We start from the raw sequence: 22,606 nt of genomic DNA, 5'->3' as shown, positions 1-22,606 counted from the left end.
TCTCCTGCGAAAATGACTGTTAATGTTTTTACCCATTTTTTTCATTGGGGTTAGTTGTGTTTTTCTGATCGATTCACAGGAGTTTTTATATATTCTGCATGGCCTGTCATTAAGATATCACCTTCAAACATTTGACATTTCTGAAATTCACACTCTATCCGGGTGTCCTACATCCTTCTGGAACTGATATTTGCGTACCATGTAAAGTGGAATGCCTATCTTCACTTTTTTTTTATCATCCCAAAGACCTGTTGTTCCAGAAGCACTCATTTTTACCTTTCTCCACAGAAAACGCCCACCCTGTCAAAACCCACATTTGGGGAATAAGGTGGAGTTTGGTCCTGAGGTCTCTACGCAGCTCCTCACAAAAGGAGTTTCAGAATGTCTCATCTTACCCTATTCTCTAAAAGATGTGATAAAGTCTGGAACTATCAGTTCCATAAATGTCTGGGAAAACTACCACTAAAGCCAAGCATCTGGTATGGTGTTTCTGAAGATTTTTAAGTGTTTCACTGACTTTTGATAGATACGGAAGGAATCATGCATTGTTTTTTCTTGAATCAGCTTTGGAAAGCTGGGTCTTTCCATTTGTACTTTTCCTTTCTTCTAAGTTTGCTGGTTCACTGCACACATTTTTTTTTTTTTTTCCCGCATCTGCTATTCAATCCTAATGTAATGTTCACCTTTTCTTTCTTTATATTCCATTCTTGCCAAGAGTGTCTCCTTTCACTTTCTCTTTCAGAGAAATAAATTCATTTCTCTGTACTAAATTTTGTCTCTGGATGTTCCCATATTTATTTCTGCTCTGATCTTAATTTTTTTCTATTTTCTTTGGACTTACTCTGCTCTTAAACAAACAAAATGAACAAACCCATAAAAGATCTGAACAATAAGGTGAACAAGCTTTATCTAATACACCTAGAGAATTATGCACCCAACAAGGCAGATAATGTATATTTTTCTCAAGCACAGAGTGACATTAAAAAAAAAAAAAAAAAAAAAAAAAGATCACCACTGGCTCTAAAAAAATTAAATTACAAATAAATTCCATATATATTACCTCAAGCAGGAATGTAATTCAATTACAAGTTAATGAGGCCATTTGGAAATTTAAAGATATGCCATTAAATAACTGCTTGAGCAAAAAAAAAAAAAAAATCATAACGGAAATTTAAAGAAAACTTAAAACAAGACAACGAAACCACTATACATCAGAAGCTGTGGGATATATCCACAGCTGTTCCAAGAGAGAAACGTATGTAGCCTTGTGAGCTCACATTTAAAAAGAATAAAGTCTCAACACTGAGACTAATGTCCACGGTAAAAAATTAGAAAAACAACATTATAAACATAAAGAGAATAGAAGAGAAAACAAAAACAAGAGCAGAGACACGTGAAACACAAAAGAAAGCCAGAGTTCCCACTGTGGCTCAGGGGTAACTGATCCGACTGGGATCCATGAGGATGTGGGTTGCAGACGCAGGTTAGATCCCGCATTGCTGTGGCTGTGGTGTAGGCCAGCACCTGCAGCTCTGATTCAACCCCTAGCCTGGGAACCTCCATATGCCGCATGTGTGGCCCTAAAACACACAGGAAAGGAAAGGAGAGGAGAGGAGAGGAGAGGAGAGGAGAGGAGAGGAAAGGAAAGGAAAGAAAAGGAAAAGAAAGGAAAGGAAAGAAAAGGAAAAGAAAAGGAAAAGAGGAGTTCCCGTCGTGGCTCAGTAGTTAACGAATCCGACTAGGAACCATGAGGTTGTGGGTTCGATCCCTGGCCTTGCTCAGTGGGTTAAGGATCTGGTGTTGCTGTGAGCTGTGGTGTGGGTCACAGACTCGGCTCAGATCCTGAGTTGCTGTAGCTCTGGCGTAGGCCGGTGGCTACAGCTCCCACTGGACCCCTAGCCTGGGAACCTCCATATGCCGTGGGTGCAGCCCTAAAAATAAAAATAAAAAAAAGAAGTTAATGCAATGATTAAAAATTTCCTCACAAAGAAAGCATCAAGCCAAGACAGTTTTACAGCAAGGTTCTAAAAAGGTTTCAAGGACTGCATCACCCCAATTTTATACACAGTCTGCTAGACAAGAGACAAGAGAGGGAAAACTTCCCAATTCATTCTATCAGGCAAACATAACCTGATTTAAAAAAAAAAAAAAAAAGGCCCAGAGGGAAGGAAAAGTACAGGCCCATATCACTTAGGATTATGGATGCAGAAATCTTACATAGAACCAAGCTGTGGTTATTCCAGTAAAGAATGGCTGAACATCAGAAAAATCCTTAAGTAATTCACCACCGTAATAGATTAAATAAGAAAAATCATACACTTACCTCAGCAAATACAAACAAATCATGTGATAAATTCTAACCCTATTCATCAAAAACAAAACAAACCCTTCAAAATTGAAGATAAAAGGAAAACTTCACACTTGGAGAAAAAACAAACAGAACAGGGCAAAACAGTTATTCTAAATTCAGATACACTCACTAAAATAAGGGATAAGACAAACACGCCTGTTATCCCCCTTCTGTTTACTGTGGTATCAGCGGTCATGGCCAGTATGATAAGATAACAAAAACAAAATTAAGGTTTAAGGAAGAAAAGAAGACATTTATTATTTGCAGATGATATGACCACTTAGATAGAAAACCCAAAACAGGAGTTCCCTGATGGCCTAGTGGTTAAGGACTCGGCATTGTTACTGCTGGGGGGGGCTCGACCCCTGGCCCGGGAACTTCCCCATGCTATTAGTGTGGCAAAAAAGGAAAAAAAAAAAAGAAAGAAAAGAAAAGAAAACCCAAATCAAACTAAAAGTCAATTACCAGAGGGACAAAAAAAGGAAAGTTTAGTAGCGTGGTAGACATAAAATATGTTAAAACTCAACTAATTTCTATATACAAGTAAGAAATATAATTAAAAAGATCATATTATAATTATATCAGATAATAGTAATTACCTAGTAATAATCGTACAAAAATGTGGTAGACCACTACAGAAAACACTATTCTATTGAGATATTAAAGAAAAGTTAAATAAATGAGAAGTCAGATCATGTTTAGGACAGGAGAGTATGATACAAACACGTCAACTCTTTCCAACTTCAGCTACAACAGTGGTCCTCGAAGTATGGTCATTAAACATCCGTGTTGCCACCACCTGGGAACTGGTTAAAGATGCAAATTTTGAAGTTCTTGGTGGCCCGGCATTGTCACTGCGGTGGCCTGGGCCACTCCTGTGGCTCAGGTTCGATCCCTGACTCGGGAACTTGCGAATGCCACGGTCCTGCCCAACACCGATGAAGCAGAAACTCCAGGGGGTGAGGCCCAGCAGGAGATTCTGACATGCTCAAGCTCGAGAACTACTGATATAGAGAGTCACTGCAATTCCAATAAAAAACGACACAGAATTTTCAAAGAACTTGATGAGATTATCCCAGAATGCAGAGTGAAGAAATCAACACCCGGCAGAACATCAGCAGGCATTCTACTGGCCCCCGAGGAACTGGCAACTTTTTGTCTTTTTAGGGCCACACCCTCGGCATATGGACGTTCCCCGGCTAGGGGCTGAATCATAGCTGTGTCTGCCAGCTCACATCACAGCCACAGCAATGCCAGATCCGAGCTGCGTCTGCGACCTACACCACGGCTCACAGTAATGCCGGATCCTTAACCCACTGAGCAGGACCAGGGATTGAACCCGCATCCTCATGGATACTAGATGGATTTGTTACCACTGAGCCACAATCAGAACTCCCTTTCTTTTAAATTTTAAGCTTCTGCAAAGAGTCCTTAAGGTAGAGAACAAACAAAAAAACATCTATTCAAGAAAACCTACAAAACCTCGGTAAGAACAGAGAGTCTGTGGCATGTGAACTAAGGCGTGCCTGCGCCCTCCCCCTCCTGGCTCCTCAGGGGGGACTCCACGTGGCTGCAGCCACAACCGCAGGGCTCCTTCCTCCTGGCTCCCAACTACACAGCTGTCTTCCCTAAAGGAGTAGGACTCCAGGTTTTTCTCACACTGCCCCAGCCTCCTGTGGCTGAGCCCAAGTTCCAGGAGAGTATCATCAAGAGGGGTGGGCTCCCTTTCCCCACCCTGCACTCGGGAGACAGAGGCTGCAGTGGGCACAGGGCACTGAGACTACAGGGCGCAGATGGCTCCTGCGGTACTGGAGAGTCTCGCCAGGGAGACTGACAGAGAGAGAGAAGCAAAAGCCACCCAGATCGAAAACAAAGAGGTACAAGCATGTCAACTTGCAGACAATACGAACATGTATGTAGAAAATCCAAAGGAATTCACCAGAAACTATTAAAACTAGTACATGAGTTCAGCCAGGTTGTAGGATACAAGATCTGTACCAAAACATCCATTGTATTTCACACACCTGCAATGAATGACCCAACCACGAAATTAAGAAAACAATTCTGTTCACGATGGCATGCTGAGGGATAAATGTGACAAAAGAAGTGCCAATCTTGTACCTTGAAATCGACAAAACATGGATGAAAGACACTGAAGAAGAGCTAAATAAATGGTAACATGCCCTGTGTTCACGGGTTGGAAGACAGCGAAAGGTTCAACGGGCCCCCAAGCTGACTGACAGATTCAGCACAATCCCTGGGGAGAATCCAGCTGACTTTTTTGTAGAAACTGAAGGGTTGGTTCTGGAATCCATGTGGAATTACAAGTGATCCAGAAGAGTCAAACCATCCTGAAAAAGAACAAGACAGCGCGTCCTTCCCAGTTTCAGAACTTGCCACAAAGCAGTGACAACCGAGACAGGGCAGTACCTATGTTCCATTTTCCTATGTGTCTACAGGGGCAGACAGAACAGAATTGAGAGTCTGGAAATAAACCTATATACCTACGGCAAGCTGGTTTTCAACAAAGGTGCCAGGTCTGTTCAGTGGGAGAAAGAAGAGGCTTTTCAGCAAGGGGTGCCAGGACAGCTGAAACGCCACATGGGAAAGAATGAGTTTGGACCCTTACCTCCCACCATAAGTCGTGATTATCTCAAATGGGTCAAAAACATAATTTTAAGAGATAAAACCATAAAACTCTCAGGGGAGGAAAAAAAGGATGTGGAGAAATCGGAACGCTCATGCTTTGCCAGTGGGAATGCAAGATGATGCAGCCGCTCTGGGAGGCAATCTGGCAGTTTCACAAGTGATCACAGAATCTGCCGCATCAGACAGCAAACCCACTCTTGGGAATATGCACGAGAGGAGCAGAATCATACCTCCGCACACAAACTTAGAGCAGCAGTATTCATAACAGCCGCAAGGTAGAAACAACACGTGTGTTCAGCAAATCAGTGGACAAACAAAATGTGCTAGATGCATGCAGTGGAATAGTATTCAGCCATAAATATCAGTAAGGTACTGGGTCCTCTTTGCATTGTATGTGAGCTGTAGCTCAGCAGGGCTGGCTTTGAAAAAATTGTGTATATATAGGAGAAAAGGGTCAAGGACAGGCAAGACACCTGTTAAAAAGAAGAGCAGGAAGGAGTTCCCATTGTGGCACAGTGTTAACGAATCCGACTAGGAACCGTGAGGTTGTGGGTTCAATTCCTGCCCTTGCTCAGTGGGTTAACGATCCGGCATTGCCGTGAGCTGTGGTGTAGGTCACAGACGCGGCTCGGATCCTGCATTGCTGTGGCTCTGGTGTAGGCCAACGGCTACAGCTCCGATTTGACCCCTAGCCTGGGAACCTCCATATGCCGCGGGAGCGGCCCAAGAAATAGCAAAAAAGACAAAAAAAAAAAAAAAAAAAAAAAAAGCAGGAAGGGGTTATCAGATATCAGGGTTTCTTATGGAGCAGTAACAAAGACAATTTAGTAGTGGTGCGGGGAGAGACAGTTATCAATGGGAAAATATCGAGAGCCTAAAAATTGCATGCATGTTTGAAGCTTTATCTGATAAAGGAGGAATATGATCAGTACCCAAAGGAGGAACCGATTGTTTAATCAATGCAGCTGAAAAATATCATCACATGGAAAAGATGAAATTATATTTCCACATCATGCAATTTATACAAATCGATTCCTCCAAATGGATATTTAGAACTCGAATGTCACAAGTAAAACTTTAAAACTCTTAGAATAAAATACAGAGTGAATATTTTTAAATCTTAGGATTAAAATTTTATATCATTTTTTAAAACGGATGCAAAAACCATGAGTTATGAAATATGGATGTGAAGAACTGATGTTCACATAGTATTTGTTCATCAAAAGATACCTTTTAAAAAGTGAAGTGACTGAAAGAAGGTATTTTCAATACACACCCATGAACAATTTGGATCATAACATACAAAGACAGGAACAAATTAGTAAAACAAATAATCCAATGAGAAAATGAGCAGCAACATGACGAGGAAACATTTCTGGCATAAATATGTATATAGGCTGCTCATCATTAGTGATAAGGGAAAGTCCTCGCAATATCACTGTGAGGTGCCCTCTAAACGGCTTCAGTTGGGGAGAAATTAAAAGTCTAAGATACCAAATGTTGGGGAAGATGTGGAGTTAAGTTGGTGCAATCACTTAAACATTTACACGCTTCATGATCCAGCAAGCTGACTGGAGCATGAATCCGAAGGAAATTCTAGCACTTGTGGAAAAGGACACACGGACAAGAATATTCACAGAGGTGCTTGGTCACCACAGAGAAATCTGGGAAATAACCAAAATGCCCATGAGTGCAATGGAATATTACACAGCAATCAAAATGCAATATGGATGCAAGAGTATATCAAGAGGAAAAATCTCCAAATAGTATAGACAGCATGACTTGATTTCCCCTTATAGGTTAAGGGAAAAGACAGCATGACCTTCTGACAAAATAAAGACCAAAGCTCAAAAATATGCTATCCATCCATCCATCCATCCATCTGTCCATCCATTGGAAGGAGGGAAGCAGAGAGGGGTGGAGAAAAAAGATACAATAATAAGAAAGGTTGGTGATTTGGGAAGAAGACGACTTTGTGGCAGGAAAGGCGAGGAAAAGTGATAATGAGTAAACTGTGTGGTCAGGTACAGGTCACTGCCAGTTATGACTTATTTTCACAGGGATCACTGTATTACTATTACTAGCTGAATACAAGTGGGGGAGGAGGAACAGTCACCAGCTAGGGACTTACATGCCCAGGTAAAAATCATGTTTTCCTTGACAAAAGGAAGGAAGGGAGAATAGATCTGGGTATGTGGGGCGGAGCAGCGGGAACCAGCGTCTCCACCGCACCACTCACTTCGATATTTCACTGTCTACACTGTTAAACTCTAAAAGCTTTATTTGATGCTTCTCACTTCTTCTTACTTGAGAGTCTTTTATTCCTGGGCTCATATTTTCAAGTTTCCCACTTGATTTCTTTAACGTATTTCACATTTATTTGGTATTCTTTATCTGATAACTCAAGTAACTGGTACTGCTTGTGGTCTCTGCTGGTTCTCTCATTCAGCGTCTTGTTTGTGTTCGTGATTTCTGACTGTGAACTGTTCATTTCCTTTTGAGCCTTACCTGTGTTAATTCCTTGAGCCTGAGTTGAAGGAGAGCTCCTCCAAAGATGATTTTGATTTACTTCTGCCAATCGCTGGCTGACAACAGTATCAGGTCCATTAAAATATCCGCAGCATATTTCTGCTTGGGGCTTTTGGCCCCCGGAAGCAGTGTGAATTCAGACCAAGAGCCCTGTACATGGAAGCTGATCTGCGATTACAGACTCCTGGAGATGGTAATATTTTGCCTCCACCCAGTGCCAGGAAGAAGGCAAGTGTGTTTCAACTCCATCTCCCACCAACTGGCAGATTCCTTTCCATCTTACACTTTGTGTGCAGCACTTTAGGGTCTCAGCCTCTCTGGAGGATTTCCCAGCAGATATGCATCCCACCCTGGGTAGGTGCCACATCTTACCTCCTGAGCCCTGAAACCCTGCGGACGTTTCAACGTGAAAGCTCAAGGTTTCCAAGGTTCAGCAGAAACTTCCAGCACCAAAGACTTACCTGTTGGCACTTGGTCAGGCAACTTTCAAAGAAAGGCCCTCACACCCTCAGAACAACAGCTGCTCCTAGCAAGTTCTTAACACTTTTTTCTGTCCTCAACTGAAGCAGGAAAATGCTTTCATGAAACATGCTTCAGGCTTTGAAAATGGATTTACCTTCTAGAAACAGAAAAAAGCAGGTTAGGATTGAGAATTCCTGCTGCTTCTATTTGTGGGGGGACTTCACAGATTCCTTTTGCGCCAACTCAGAGAAGCATTTGAAGATAGATGGTTTTATTTTGTAATGACCTGTGCAGACACTCCGATGAGGAGTGCAGTCAGCGGCATCTCGGTAACATCCTGTCAGAAGCAGAAGTCACCGGTACTTTCTGCAGGTCAGTTGACTCCTTCTGTTTACAGAGGACCTAAAATTTGGTTGCTCACTGTTGACTGTGGCAGGACAGCCCCAACTAGAGTCCGTGTTCACTTCTTTGCTTTTAGCAGAACTATGCCGTGGATACGTAAATCCAATTTATTTTGCGTTGTTCTGAGAAAAAACCAGCTAAGCCCAACAGGATGAAACGCTCTCTTTCTGTGTGAAAACAAAAGTCAGGCTTATGTGCCCTTTTGAACTGAAAAACTCTCACAAATGTAGGCCAACTAACTGACTATAGTCCCGGGCCACAGGGCGACTAAGACGGACCTCGAGTAACTCACCAACAAGTACAGAAAGAGACGGCGAACGAAACGCGGTTAAATGCGCCATAGAGCTATTTTCTCTCTTCTTTCCTTTTTTAAGTGATTAGACCTCGGAGGACAGAATCAAGAAAGGCTTCCAGAGGGTGAGACATTTAACCTGGGTCTTAAAGAACAAGCAGGTGATTTAGAAAGACAGATGAAGACAAGAATTCCCAACAGAAGGCCTCAGCTTAGGCACCCCGAGGCCTAACAGAGCAGAGCAGGCTGGATGACCCGAGAAAGGCTGTGAAAGGTGCACAGATTCTCCAGGGCGACCGGAACCACTCGGGCCAGAGCACAGCTTTCGCCCCCTGCTTCCCCATCAGCAGCCAGTTAGCCACGGCCACTCCCTGAGCCGTCTCTCAAATTCTCTCCATTTTTCATTCCACTTCTTTTACCTCCCCCAACTTTTGCCTCTAAGACTCCAAGTTTCTCAACTGGTCTTCAAATCTCCCTGCTTCCATTCCAGCCTACAGTCACTGAAGGGATTTCTCCAAAGACCAAAGCAGATCAGACCACTCCCTGGCTTCCATCTCCTCTGGGCCTCTGGCGCCTAAGAGAGAAAGTCTGCCTTGGCATGAAGTACAAGTCCCTCGATGACTATGGCAGTGGACCCTGAAAAAAGGACCACCGCCTTGTGTGCAGGAGGGAAGCAAAAAGAGCCTTTCCACCTCAAAGAGCTGTGTTCGTATTTAACCAGTGTGTAAGTGCTCCGAAAAACGGAAAGTCTGATTTCACAGTTCTTCAGCAAAATGTCTATGTAGACAGGAAGTTCAAGGGCAGGTAGAAATTTGACTCATTATACGTTATGATCACTTACCGTGACCTTGCACGATGCTCTATACGGATTGATGGTTTTAAACACCAGAGTCACACCTTGCATTTAAGAAGTACATGCACTGTGGCATGTCATCAGCAAAAAAGCTGTTCCTGCAGATACCGAATGACTGACGCATGTGATGTGTTCCAGCTCGGAGATGAGAATTCCTGGATACACACGTATCTAAAAGTTGGCCGAGACCAAGAAATACATCACTTTAGCCAACAGTAAATCCCCAGGAGGTGATGGAAGCTGATGTTGCATATACTAAAGGCACTCCTGACACCACCCAGTCTAATACTAACATCCCACGACACCTTACAATGGACACTACGGGGGCATCTCCATGGCTGATTGGCTTTGCCCTCAAACCACCTAGTGAGGTGTTTAAGGGAGCTGACAAGGGCAAGACCAACAGTTTTTAGGCTCCTTCCCGCTTACAGCTCAAGTAACCAGCACAGATGCTAGGATGCGACTGGTGCATCAGCCCCGGCCAAGAGCTGGGGACCCAAACCACCTCTGGACCTCCAAGATGGGCAGCCAGCCTCCGGGCACTGTCAGGACTTCCTGTAACCCTGATCCATCCTCCCACAGCTGGGACAGATGGATGGGACCAAGAAGCCAAAGGACACTTTAATACTAGCAGAGTCTTCTCCTGCCTCGTCTCCACCCTCCGTGATGGCCACATAGCATCTCCATGCCCACAGGGACCTTGAGGCTGAGTTCTCAGGTATCCCTATGAAGAATTAGGACCTGGAGTCCTCTGGCTGGTTCTTACTTTCTACACCGCTGCCTTTTTATCGGCTGCTAAGCCCCATGGTGGCGCCAAAACCCCTGACTTCTATTCATTCCCAGTACAGCGAAGCCGGCCTCAGTGAGGTTTGTAAGAGGACTATCCCCAACCATAGTTCACTCTCCTGACGGCACTTTTTTTTTTTTTTTTCCTGCACCCACAGCATACGGAAGTTCCTGGGCCAGGGATGGCATTCCAGCCACGGCTGTGAGCTCCATCACAGCTGTGGCAACGCCGGGGTGGGAACCAAACCACACCTCAGCAGTGACCCGAGCCACCTGAGACAACGCCGGATCCGTAACCCAATTCCTGTGCCACAGCAGACACTCGGATGGCAGGTTTTAAATTAATATAATTTCTCATGGTAAGTGTTCCGGCCTTGGGTTCGAGTCTCAGCTCTCCTCCCAACAGTTATCGGGGCCAGAACCTCACGTCTCTGAGCCTTGTTTTTCTCTGCCATCTAAAAAGGGCTTCCGCAACCTGACTGTGAAGGCTGCTTTTAGGATGGGAGGAGGTTAGCAGAACTCGGAGTGTGTAGACCCCTGACGCTGTCTCGCCCGCCGTCCGTGCTCAGCTGGGATCTGCAAACTCCATGGGGTCTTGTTCCCCAGCAGCCGAGGCGTGGCCAGAGGGGTCAGTGCTCCTCCAGCCTCACCCCGCGCACCCTGGACAGCGCCTGACACTTACCACTCCTGCTTCTGCTACGGCGTCTCTGGCATCTCAGGCCAGGCTAGGGAAGGTGCGGAAGCCGTCTGTGCTCAGGAGTCAGGATGGGATCTGTGAGCGGTGGAAGCACAACGGGTCCTCGTGGGGCTGGAGCGCCAAGTCCTCTCCCCGGCTCCCAGGCTTCCACGGCTTTCTGCTCACTCCCACGGCCCTCCCGGGTCTGCCCTCGGCGCCAGTCCCTTCCCGCCCCTCTCGGCACCGCGAGTGACTGCAACGTGAGCTGACATCCGACGCCCGCCTGCAGCCACCGCAGCAGGAGGAGAAAGCGTGGCCGATGGCCAGACGCTGGGCCAAGGAAGGCTGGGTTCTTCCAAGCCGTCTCTCTCCCCCACAACCCGGATTCAACAATGGCACCCTCTGCCTTCGGCATTAAGAAAGCCGGGCAAGGCGCTGCCGTGAGCAGTGCTGTAGGTCACAGATGCGGCTCGGATCTGGCGTGGCTGTGGCTGTGGTGTAGGCTGGCGGCTACAGCTCCAATAAGACTGCTAGCCTGGGAACCTCCACATGCCAAAGGTGGGGCCCTGAAAGTACAGAAGACAAAAGACAAAAAAAAGTTAAAAAGAAAGCTGGGCAGGTCAGGGTGGCCAACAAAAAAACAAATCTGAAGAGAAGTTCCCGTTGTGGTGCGTCAGAAATGAATCCCACTAGGAACCACGAGTTGCGGGTTCAATCCCTGGCCTTGCTCAGTGGGTTAAGAATCTGGCGTTGCTGTGGCTGTGGCGTAGGCTAGTGGCTACAGCTCCAATTGGATCCCTAGCCTGGGAACCCCCATATACCGCGGGTGCGGCCCTAGAAAGCAAAAAAAAGAAAAAGAAAGAAAAAATGAAACAAATCTCAAGAGACTGCATCACGCCTGCTCAAACAGGAAGCAAAGCTTTCCTCCAAGGAGAACACGCGGAGAGAGAGCAACCACAAGAAGGGAGGAGGAAAAGAAAGAAGCCATAAACACTTTCGGAAGAAGAGAATCTTCCCCAATGTGAAATACGCAGATAATTTAATGGAATTTACTTGATTTCCCCCTCTCAGGGTCTGATTTCAGAAAATCAAATTACAAGTCATCATCACATTCTAGATTTATTACAACTGACCTGCAGGCAAAAGGATAGAACTATGACATAAACACTTCGATTCCATGTATATATCTTAAATAGAGGAAGAATTCAAACGAGAATACAGGATAAAATATTCCAAAGCTCCAAGAAGCAGTTATGTTACTGAGCTCCATTTTTACAGACAAATAAGGCAATATCCCTGCACATTAGCTTTTTGATAATTTTTATACATTTTTTTTCTATGGTACAAGAGAAAAATAACCAGAGCTCACAATGTACAGTTCTGACGCTATTTTCACAGTTTGTGAACACTATATACCCTTTTGTTTTAATAAAGATACATTGTAATAAACTCCTTGCCCTTAAGTTTATAGTTTATAATAATCTATGATTAATACACTAAAATTGCCTTTGTATGTGGTCATCCACACAAGAGAACGGTCAGATGAGCTCCTGGACAGTCAGAACTGCTCGGATCTCCACTTGCATATGGCAGAGTGACCCTAGGCTGAGCCAGACGGAGGCTGACAGCAGAGAGACAGGCTCCTCCTGAGTCCCCGGGAGCAATGGAGGGCGATGGCTTGGCGTGGTCGGAGGGAGACACGGCCGTGATCCCTTTGCAACACTGGGAAGTCCGCGTTGACCCGCGGGGGAGAAACAGGAAAAGCAGGCAGGTGGACCAAAGCGAAGAAGCCTCTGTGAATTCTGAAGTTTACAGGGAAGTAACTTGAAACAGCACCATCCTCCCTTTATGGTTGGAAAGTGTTTGCGACTCACTCGGGAGGAGACACCGCCACACCTACCACTATCTGGCTCTGTCACGGCGTCGCCTGCGCCCCAACCTCGGCCGCGTTACACTCCAGGGAGCCTGAGCCACTCACAGCGCTGCTCAACCGCCTGTGCCACGGATGCTCGGGGCCGGGCTGAGTGAGGAAGGGCGGCAGAAGATGCGGATTCAGACGGCCTCTCCCGACTATCCTGGGGTTGGGTGGGTTTTGTCTTCTGTGGGTTGTTTTGTTTCGTTTTTCTGCAGAATTCCAATTCCAAGAGACGGCGGCGGCGGCGCCGGGCTAGAGATCCTGGCAGGGGACGAGCTTACGATCAGCGCCCACCCCGTCGGCAGGGCCTCACACTTTCCAGCCTGCGGAACACGATGGCGTTTGAGAGACGGGGGCTCAACGTCCCTGGGGAGGAACAGCCCTGGTAATTAAAAAGGTTTCCTTCCGGGAGGGGAAAAAAGGCGCAACCTCGGGTTAAGCGAAAGTCACAGAACGGCGGGAGACCACACAGGCAGAGAAGAGACTCAGAAGCTGCAGACCTGAACCAGTGACGCCAAACAGCAGATTTGGTCTTTTGCCGCCCACAGGGAATCTTCATCTACGCAATCAAGGCACATGGCTACTGGCTACTCCTCCCTGCGGGCGAGTTACGATGGCTAAAGGAAGGACTAGGCTCGGGACCAAGGGGAGATGCAGAGCTGCTACGAGTTGTTCCAGAAACGACACGAGAATTAAAAACACCTGTAAACTCTGCCCCTGCCCTCCGTCCTTTCTCCTTTTTTCAGTCCTGGTGGTTTGTGGCAGGTGGAACATCAAGTTGGCAGCACACCGAATTCTGAGAACGAAAATTCTTAGGATCAGCACCTTCTTTGACAAGCGGCAGACTCCTGAGTCTTCCCAGTGACGAGCAGAAGGACTGGGAAAGGAGGGAAGAACACGTTCCGTCCTGTCTCACGTTGGGATGTGCACCTCTCCGGACGCTACTGGGTTTTTGGTAAAGGTAAATTCACTAATTGGACATGATCTTTCAAACAGGAAATTTGGCCGAGCACATCGACCCCCAAACATCGACGGTGGCTGTAAAGCAAGAGAACGTCCGATCCGTGAACCTATTGCACTTGGTGAAGGAAGTCTCCCAGCTCCAGAGGCAACATGTCTCGTCGGCTGTGCACGCTCTTCTCACGCGAGCCTGAGTCTGTGTTCAGACACGGCGCACCCGGCCCTTGGCAGTCTGACAAAACACCATTCCACCAGCTGCGTCTCCGGGTTTCGAGTCTAGAAATGAACTTAAGGTGAAATCTAATCACAGCCAACAAACTGATGGTACTAACTTCCGAGATTCACGGCCACGGTCATCACGGACGAGCAGGACGAGGCCTCTCTGACCAGCACTAACACTGCGTGACGGGTTGGATGTGACGGGGTACGGAGTTTACAGACAGGATGGAGACGAACACCGATCTTATTGCACGTGGTGTCTGGGCGAGCAATAAAAACACTGTGATGCAGGATGAAAATTCTTTACGTCTTGCTTCCTCTCAGCCCTTTTTTCTAGAGTCCGACGTAGCAGCGGTATCAATCGACATACATGGGAGAGCTGGGAGTAGCTGGCATTTGATCCAGGATTTTGCAAACATAGCATGCGACCTCTACGGTGCGTTCCTCATACATCAAAATAAAGGGGTGTTTCTGCAAGAATAGTGAGAGAAAAATCATCAAGACTGGCGTCAGAGCACAGAACTGAAGGCACCAAGCAGGCAGAGCTGTACAATAGCGCAGCGCAGTCCGAGGCAAGCACAGCCTCAGCGTCCTACAGATGTGTTAGTGGCTATGGGCACGCCTGCTTAAGACACATGGTGTCACGATCTGGACAAGCCACCCTGGCACCTGGTGGGACACGCACCAGGGGGTGTCCGTTCCTCAGCACAAAACAGAGCTGCTGGAGTTGCCGTCGTGGCGCAGTGGTTAACGAATCCGACTAGGAACCAGGAGGTTGCAGATTTGATCCCTGGCCTCACTCAGTGGGTTATGGATCCGGCGTTGCCGTGGGCTGTGGTGTAGGTTGCAGACGCAGCTCGGATCCCGCATTGCTGTGGCTCTGGCATAGACCGACAGCTGCAGCTCTCATTAGACCCCTAGCCTAGCCTGGGAATCTCCATATGCCACAGGAGCGGCCCAAAGAAATAGCAAAAAGACAAAAACAAAAACCAAAAAACAAACCAAAAAACAGAGCTGCTGCCTCTGCCCCATCAGGAGCCAGGAGGCACTGCTCCGCCTCCTGGGACACCAACTCCATAGTTCCTTCCCCACGTGTAGCAGAAGGACCTTACGAAAACGTTTCGGTTTCAACCCTTCAAACCCCGGCTCCAAAAGGCGCTCAGGAGAAACTTCTCCTTTGAGCGGATGCCCTGTACTCGGCTCCACCCCTGCCTCGCAGCCCCACTTCTTCACCCTCCACCCGGGCCACGCTTTCGTCCACAGCTCCTCCAGGTACACCGAGCGAGCACCTTCGGTCAGAGCTGTGCTCACCGGAGTCTGACCTAACATCCTCGGAGAGCTAGAGGCAAAGTATGACAAGGGGGTCTTCTCTTAAAATAGCCCCACATGCTTAGGTTACAGTAATCGTCCCTGCCAAGATCAAGGTCGCATTGGGCACACTGCTTAAAAGCCCACGTTCTGGAGTTCCCGTCGTGGCACAATGGTTAACGAATCCGACTAGGAACCATGAGGTTGCGGGTTCGGTCCCTGCCCTTGCTCAGTGGGTTAACGATCCGGCATTGCCGTGAGCTGTTATCGTCCCTGCCAAGATCAAGGTCGCATTGGGCAGACTGCTTAGAAAGCCCACGTTCCATGGGAGGGGTGAGAACTTTCAAAGAAATGGGAATTGGCCATAATGATGTAAATTTGCATGCGAGCTTTTAATAAAGGCAGAACCAGCACAATACTTTCTTCTGGAGGCATCACACACACGTAGACCATGCGGTGGGAAGCGGCTCTGGAAAGTCAATGTTAAAAGTTCTCTGGGGCAACTTTTATAGCATATCAAGAACAAATTTTTCCACGCCAATATAGCCAGTACATTAGCAAGAAAATTAGGCTTGCAAATTTTCTTTTTCCAAATATCTTCAAGACATTTTAAAAAATATTCCACTTTTCATTGATTGAGAGTTTGGGATAACAGATACAAATGCCGATGTGTAGGACAGATAAACCGTAAGGTCCCACTGCAGAGCTCAGGGAACTCTGTTCAGTGTCCTATGACAGACCACGACGGAAAAGGTATTACGGAGAATGTGTACACGTGAACGAGTGCATCACTTTGTGCACAACGAAATCACTACAAAACTGTACATCAACTACACTTCAATAATCAACAAGCAAAAAACCTCAGTAGGGGAGTTCCCATAGTGGCTCAGTGGTTAACGAATCCGACTAGGAACCCTGAGGTTGCTGGTTCGGTCCCTGCCCTTGCTCAGTGGGTTAAGGACCTGGCGTTGCCGTGGGCTGTGGTGTAGGTCGCAGACGCAGCTGGGATCCTGCGTTGCTGTGGCTCTGACGTAGGCCACGGCTACAGCTTCGATTCGACCCCTAGGCCTGGGAACCTCCATATGCCGTGGGAGCGGCCCAAGAAATAGCAAAAAAAGACAAAAAAAAAAAAAACAACCTCAGTAGGGTTTGTGACAGAGAAGCCCACCGCTCGCCTGGTGAACCAGCATGCTGCAAGATTTAGGCGCAAGGAGTTCCCCCTCGTGGCTCAGTGGTTAATGAACCTGACTAGTATCCATGAGAATGCGAGTTTGATCCCTGGCCTTGCTCAGTGCGTTAAGGAACCAGCGTTGCTGTGAGCTGTGGTGTAGCTTGCAGATGAAGCTTGGATCCTGTGTTGCTGTGGCTGTGGTGTAGGCCAGCAGCTTCGGCTCCGATTAGACCCCTAGCCTGGGAACCTCCATATGCCGTGAGTGGGGCCCTAAAAAAGACAACAACAAAAAAGATGCAGGCATGAGTTACTACAATTCCCAAAGTCTGAGACTCACCAGAAGTTCTTTATACTTTGGCCTTTTGGATTCATCCTTCGTAAGGCTAAAATAAGACAAAAGTTAATCATTAAAGACATTTACCCACATATTTTTCTTTTCACAAACAGTATTTCAAAGAAATGAGTAGTTTTTTCCTCCTTCAGATACAAAGTAACAAAGGAGACAACCTGCCAAACAAACAAAAAAAAAAAACCCCACACATAAAAAATTAGACAATCTATAATCTAAGGATGTTCCCTTAAGATATTCAGTGCAGGAGTATTAGCAAAAAATCAGAAACAAGCCATAGCTTCATGTTAGAATGCCACGTGATTACACATGCAGGCACGTGAAGTACAAAACTGTACGTAAATGCGTGTGACCTTCTAAACACACACACACATTCATACAGACATCACTTAAGAGAAGCCGGCAACCGGCACGTCTGGGAGGTCAATGACACCTGAACTTCATACACCTGTCCTTAGAATCTAGCCTTTTTTGCACATTGTATCTTAATCCTGTCTAAAAGCTTGCAGAAGTACAACTTCCCTGAGGACTACGCTGACAATATTAAAAACCTGTGCCTGCTGATATTTCCCCCTGAACATGACCTTGTCTAATTTTTTCATCTTGTGTGTATCTACCTGATCTATCTTGGACCGCACCTCAGTCAATTCAATCCATATTTACCACCAGAAGTTAATCCTGGCAACAGAGGTCACCTGTTTCTCAGCTCGGTGCTGCTCTTGGAACCCCCACCTTCTGCCCTGGGCCACGCAGATGCCCGTCTTAGGAATGAAGGACTTATTCCTTCACTGCTGAGAGAGCTGCCAGCAGACAGCCCTCAGCTGTGGCCTCGAAGAGATGTCTTTCAGTGAAGAGAGCCACCTCAGCCTCCCTGGGGTAGCCTGTATCTAATGACTGATCCACAAAGGGGCGCACAAGTCCAAGACCCCCACGTCGAGCCAACCTTGGGGACCAGCCCAGCTTCCCAGCCTCCTACAGGGCTATCAGAGCAGGTCTGCACTGAGGTGCCCTGCAGCCCAGCTGCCCTTTCTGCCTAAGTCTGCTCTGCCTCCCTTTGCTGCTTGCTGGTGCAAAGACCACTACCACTCCACCAACTTCCTGTACACGTGGCACTGTCCTCAAAGCCCGTTTTCCAGGGAAACTACCTGCAACACCCTTTTGCTGGGCTTACTTTTCTTCTTGGTCAAATACATCTTTTCAAAACTAATTATGAATAGTAAACTCTTGGTTATTTCCATCCCTAAACAAAACAAAACAACTCTACATTTCCTCCTTATTTGGAATACTGAGTGCCCAACATAAAACTTCAGGACGAGGGTGACAGTTACTTCTCCTTGGGACTCTGGACTTAGGACTCCACTGTTTTCTGGCAACCACTGTTGCTGATGACAAGCCAGCTGTCAGTCTAACCCACTCATTCTCGCAGGTACTCTAAGTTCTCTCCCTGCCAACTTCTACTTTATTGTTCCGCAATTTCACTCCAGTGCATCTGGGTATAAATTTACCTTTGTTTACCCTGCATGGTACAGACTTTAACTTCAATCTGAGCACCCATCCTGGATCAATTCCCAAATGTTTTCCACTCACATCTCCTTAAATACTGTTTCTCCACTTTGAGAGTGACCTTCTGGCAGTTCCATTACATTTATCTTAGAATACGCATTCTCTTCCCCAGCGTCTTAACTATTATTTCACACACTCCAGTCTCTATCACGCTGGGGAACCCCCTCGAGCCTATTTTCCAGTTCTTCCACTCTGTCTTCAAGTGTTTCTAGTCCAGAGTACATCAAATTTGTTGTATCTTTGTATCAGGTCCTATGTTTTTTTTTTTTTTTTTCATTTCCAAAACTTTAAACAGTTTTCATATCCAACTGTTTCATTTGTTCACTTCTTCCTCGGTTTTTTTTTTTTTTTTTTTTTTGGTCTTTTTTAGGGCTGCATCCGTGGCATATGGAGGTTCCCAGGCTAAGGGTCTAACTGGCCACAGCCACGCCAGATCCAAGCCATGTCTGAGACCTACACCACAGCTCATGGCAATGCCGGATCCTTAACCCACTGAGCGAGGCCAGGGATCGAACCTACAACTTCATGGTTCCTAGTCAGATTCATTTCTGCTGCACCATGACGGGTACTCCCGCTTCCTCAGTTTTAACAGACTCATTCCTTTATTTCCTTGGGTATTTTAAATACACTGATTTTATTTTAAAGTGTATTTTAGACTATCCCATAAACTCATCTCAATTAAAAGTAGATTTATGTTCTAGTCTCTTTGTTGCTTTTCTTAGAATTAGACCTCATACTTCTTGATGTTTTTTCATTACTGCCCTTCCTTTCTGTGAAATTTAAATACTGCAAATCTGCTACAAACCATTATACTAAGATTTCCTGTCTTTCCAGAACAAATTGTTGTCTCTTGGGTAGGGGGGTGATAGCACTCCATTAAGAATGCATGTTCTAGACAGTTTTCAACAAACAGGTAAGGATCAGACATGCATCATAAAAAATACAACTCTGACAAAAAGAAGGGAAATGGCTTGGAACAAGGTAAAACTGGATTATGAGGAAACCAAAGTGGAATCTGAATGAGCCGGGTTAGAGATAGCAGGAAATGCCCAAGGACAGCAGAAGGGAGAATGGACAAATGCAGAGAGCTGACATGAGCTTATCACAGAAACAGATACACCTCAACTGTAAACCCCAATGATGAGGAAAGAGATGGAACTACGCACCTACTCGGGGAAAACAATGTGGCACTGAAGACTATAACCATTATTTACAGAAGGGAACTTACACCAAGGGACACAAAAATTCTATGTACATATATATGTAACAAAACCAATAAAGAGATCAGGAGCTAAGAAGAACACAACCCTGGTGGACTGTTCCCAGGTGATCATTTCAGATATTAGGCTCTATGATTCACAAAGATTCTTTTAAACAAATATTTCACTAAAGCGGAACATATAAAATGACCACAGTTCACAATTACATGCTGTATATATGGGTGCCAATGGGTAAAAACAGGTTTTTTAAAAGGAAGAAGCAGCCAATTTAAGTCAGCTTTATGGCTCTCTTCTACCTAGAAAATCTCAAGGCATTCTTCTCCCGTCCAAAACCAGCACAGAAGCAGAATGTGGTTAGAGAAGACGAAAGGGACTTGAAAACTGGAGTCGAACAAATGCTTTCTACATATTCAAAAAGAGGGCAATAGACCATGAAATGTAAGTCTTAGCCTTACAGGATCTAAAAGAGTAGAGTGAAAAAGCATTCCTGGAAAGAAAAAATTATGAAAAAGAAAAGCATTTTCAAGAATGAAAAGAATAACATACAAAATGCTCTGGCTGTTTGCTAGTAAACTTACTGGTAAATCATGGTGGATACACAGAATAATTATCAAAAGATATTCAAATGACAACCAAGCGGGTTTTAGTTCAAGTACAGAGCGAAAGAGAACGTGATGACGGTGTTGCTGCCGCATCTGCAGGCATTTATTCTCACAAGCTCGCTCTCTCACACACACTCCTGCTAAAAGGTGAGCAAACAACATCAGGCATGTTGTTGGGGTTCATACTTGGAATGAGATCACAGTGAGCCACACGTGGTTCTCCCAGTGGCGCTTTGGGCCTGCCTCTGCCACATCCACCCAACTAGGGATGTGCTGCGTCCAAGGAGACCCGCTGCTCAAAGTCTCATCTGTGGGGTCTTGACTTAGTAAGAGCTTCCAAGTGATTCTGATGTAAGTTCATTGCTAGAACCACATCAGAGTACGAGGATCCGGCTCACCTAGGCGGTATTTCTTGGACAAGGTACTAGAAATCCGGAGGCAGCAGCTTCTCCACCACCACGTGTGTAGGAGAATAAGCGAGTGACGCCTCTCCCGGCTAGCGGGACCTTTCCTGTAGCCCCAGGGATCCGGAGTCCCAGCTGAGAAGACATGGTGACATGAAGGCCCCCTTCCCCAGTATAAAGCACCAATGCTGCTAGGATTAACTCCCTCACTGTCCTCTCACTGTCTGTTTTTGAGTATCCGTAAGTCAAATACTCACCACAAGTTGACAAAGTTGATGAAACTTGGGGAGAATTCCCTTTCCTCAGAATTACTCAGCTGCGGCGGATCTCCTTTCACGACTTGTGTTAGTTGATCAAATACACTATTCCACTTTGGATAAGGAAATCGGCCCGTGGCCAGTTCGTACTAAAGAGAACACAGAGGAAAAAGCAAAACACACTGATAACTATTTACTGCTCTTCACTGGAAAGGCCACATTTTCAATCTCAACCCCAAGCAAAACTCCCGTAAAAGCCTTGAATCAAACTGAGATCAGGCTGAGATGGACTCTTCAGAATCTTTTTTTTTTTTTTGCTTTTTAGTACCGCACCCACAGCACATGGAGGTTCCCAGGCTAGGGGTCCAATCGGAGCTGTAGCCACCGGCCTACACCAGAGCCACAGCAACACCAGATCTGAGCCGCGTCTGCAACCTACACCACGGCTCACGGCAACGCCAGATCCTCAACCCACTGAGCGAGGCCAGGGATTGAACCCACATCCTCTTGGATCCTCGTTGGGCTGGCTAACGGCTGAGTCATGACAGGAACTCCCAATCTTCAGAGTTATTAAGGCTAAGTGGAAGTGGGATTTAGAAATCAAGAGAGTAGAGGGAATCTGTATCAACCAAAGTCAAGGACTTGAACAAAAGAAAACACCAAACCTAAGCCCAGAAGCTCCAGGGCAGCTCGTGGTGCTGACTCCTCTGTACGCAAGCTCCTACAAGGCTGTTTGAGCACTTCTGTGCCAAAGGTCTGCACTCATCCAAATGGACGGCTATATCCAGGACAGTGCTCACATTCACTTTTTCAGGTAAAACAAGTCAACAAACGAAAGCCCAACCTGAGCTCAAGGGAAACAATGCACAAATCCTACTCCAGAGCCATCCTGTAGTTACTACAGTTTCTACCACAGGCAGGTATGACTAACGCTGAGGAACTCAAGGCAGGGTCAGACCTCGAACCCTGAACCCAAACCCCCAAGACAATGCTGAGGACAGTATCCCTAAACCGAACCAGCTCTGAAGAGTCTGTAGACATGTGTCCCAATCTGTCGCGGGTCAAATATATTTGTGAACTGTACTCTCACCTGTCTCCCAACTCTGTTCCGAGGATAATGGAACCCTAGGGGGGAAAACCTTGTGTTTTCTCCGAGAACTAGATCAAATCTGCAGCATGGCCCAAATGAAGCCTATCCGACGTGCACCGAGAGGTGACCGAGAGGTGGGATGGCCCTAAACTTACCGGGAGGAAGGTGGCTCAGGAGGGAGAGTTCTGTCTGAGACTGTTTCAGAGTTTCTTCAGCTAAGATTTGATTCTGTTGGTTTAGTAAAATATTAAAGTACTAGCTTACATAAGGAAAGGAGAGCAATGAAGCAAACATAAAGCCATCGTCCCCCAGAAAGCGGGGTGGGAAGGCCTTCTTCCCCAAGGGATGCTTCCTCCAGTTCGGCACGGCCTCCACTCACACTCCTGCCCGTGGGCCAGCAGGCAGGCATGGGCACACACACAGAAACCCACCCCTTCAGCTGAGGTTTCTTGTTGATAAAAATACAAATGCTTGGAGTTCCCCTGTGGGCAGTGGGTTAAGGATCCAGCATTGTCACTGCGGTGGCTCAGGTCACTGCTGTGGCATGGG

The 22,606-nt window shown here is 46.3% G+C and overlaps 1 protein-coding gene across 2 annotated transcripts in view; it reads right to left on the bottom strand.

The window, feature by feature from the left end:
• The window catches only part of MAP2K4 (mitogen-activated protein kinase kinase 4), a 114,189-nt gene continuing 103,604 nt past the window's right edge, over positions 12,022 to 22,606 (bottom strand). Inside the window, exons 9-11 of one of the 2 annotated variants that reach the window (XM_021067890.1) lie at positions 20,968 to 21,116; positions 16,910 to 16,955; positions 12,022 to 14,564 (exon numbers count right to left, since the gene is read on the bottom strand). In XM_021067890.1, the coding sequence (XP_020923549.1) occupies positions 14,451 to 14,564; positions 16,910 to 16,955; positions 20,968 to 21,116 (309 nt within the window). In that variant the 3' untranslated portion in view covers positions 12,022 to 14,450. The remainder of the gene's footprint in view (positions 14,565 to 16,909; positions 16,956 to 20,967; positions 21,117 to 22,606) is intronic. The other variant, XM_003132006.5, reaches the window with a different exon arrangement.

The sequence above is a fragment of the Sus scrofa genome, chromosome 12, assembly GCF_000003025.6.
Source record: "Sus scrofa isolate TJ Tabasco breed Duroc chromosome 12, Sscrofa11.1, whole genome shotgun sequence".
Lineage (NCBI taxonomy): Eukaryota > Metazoa > Chordata > Mammalia > Artiodactyla > Suidae > Sus > Sus scrofa.
The sequence above is the reverse complement of the archived record's forward strand: the minus strand, read 5'-3'. Positions and strand labels throughout refer to the sequence as shown.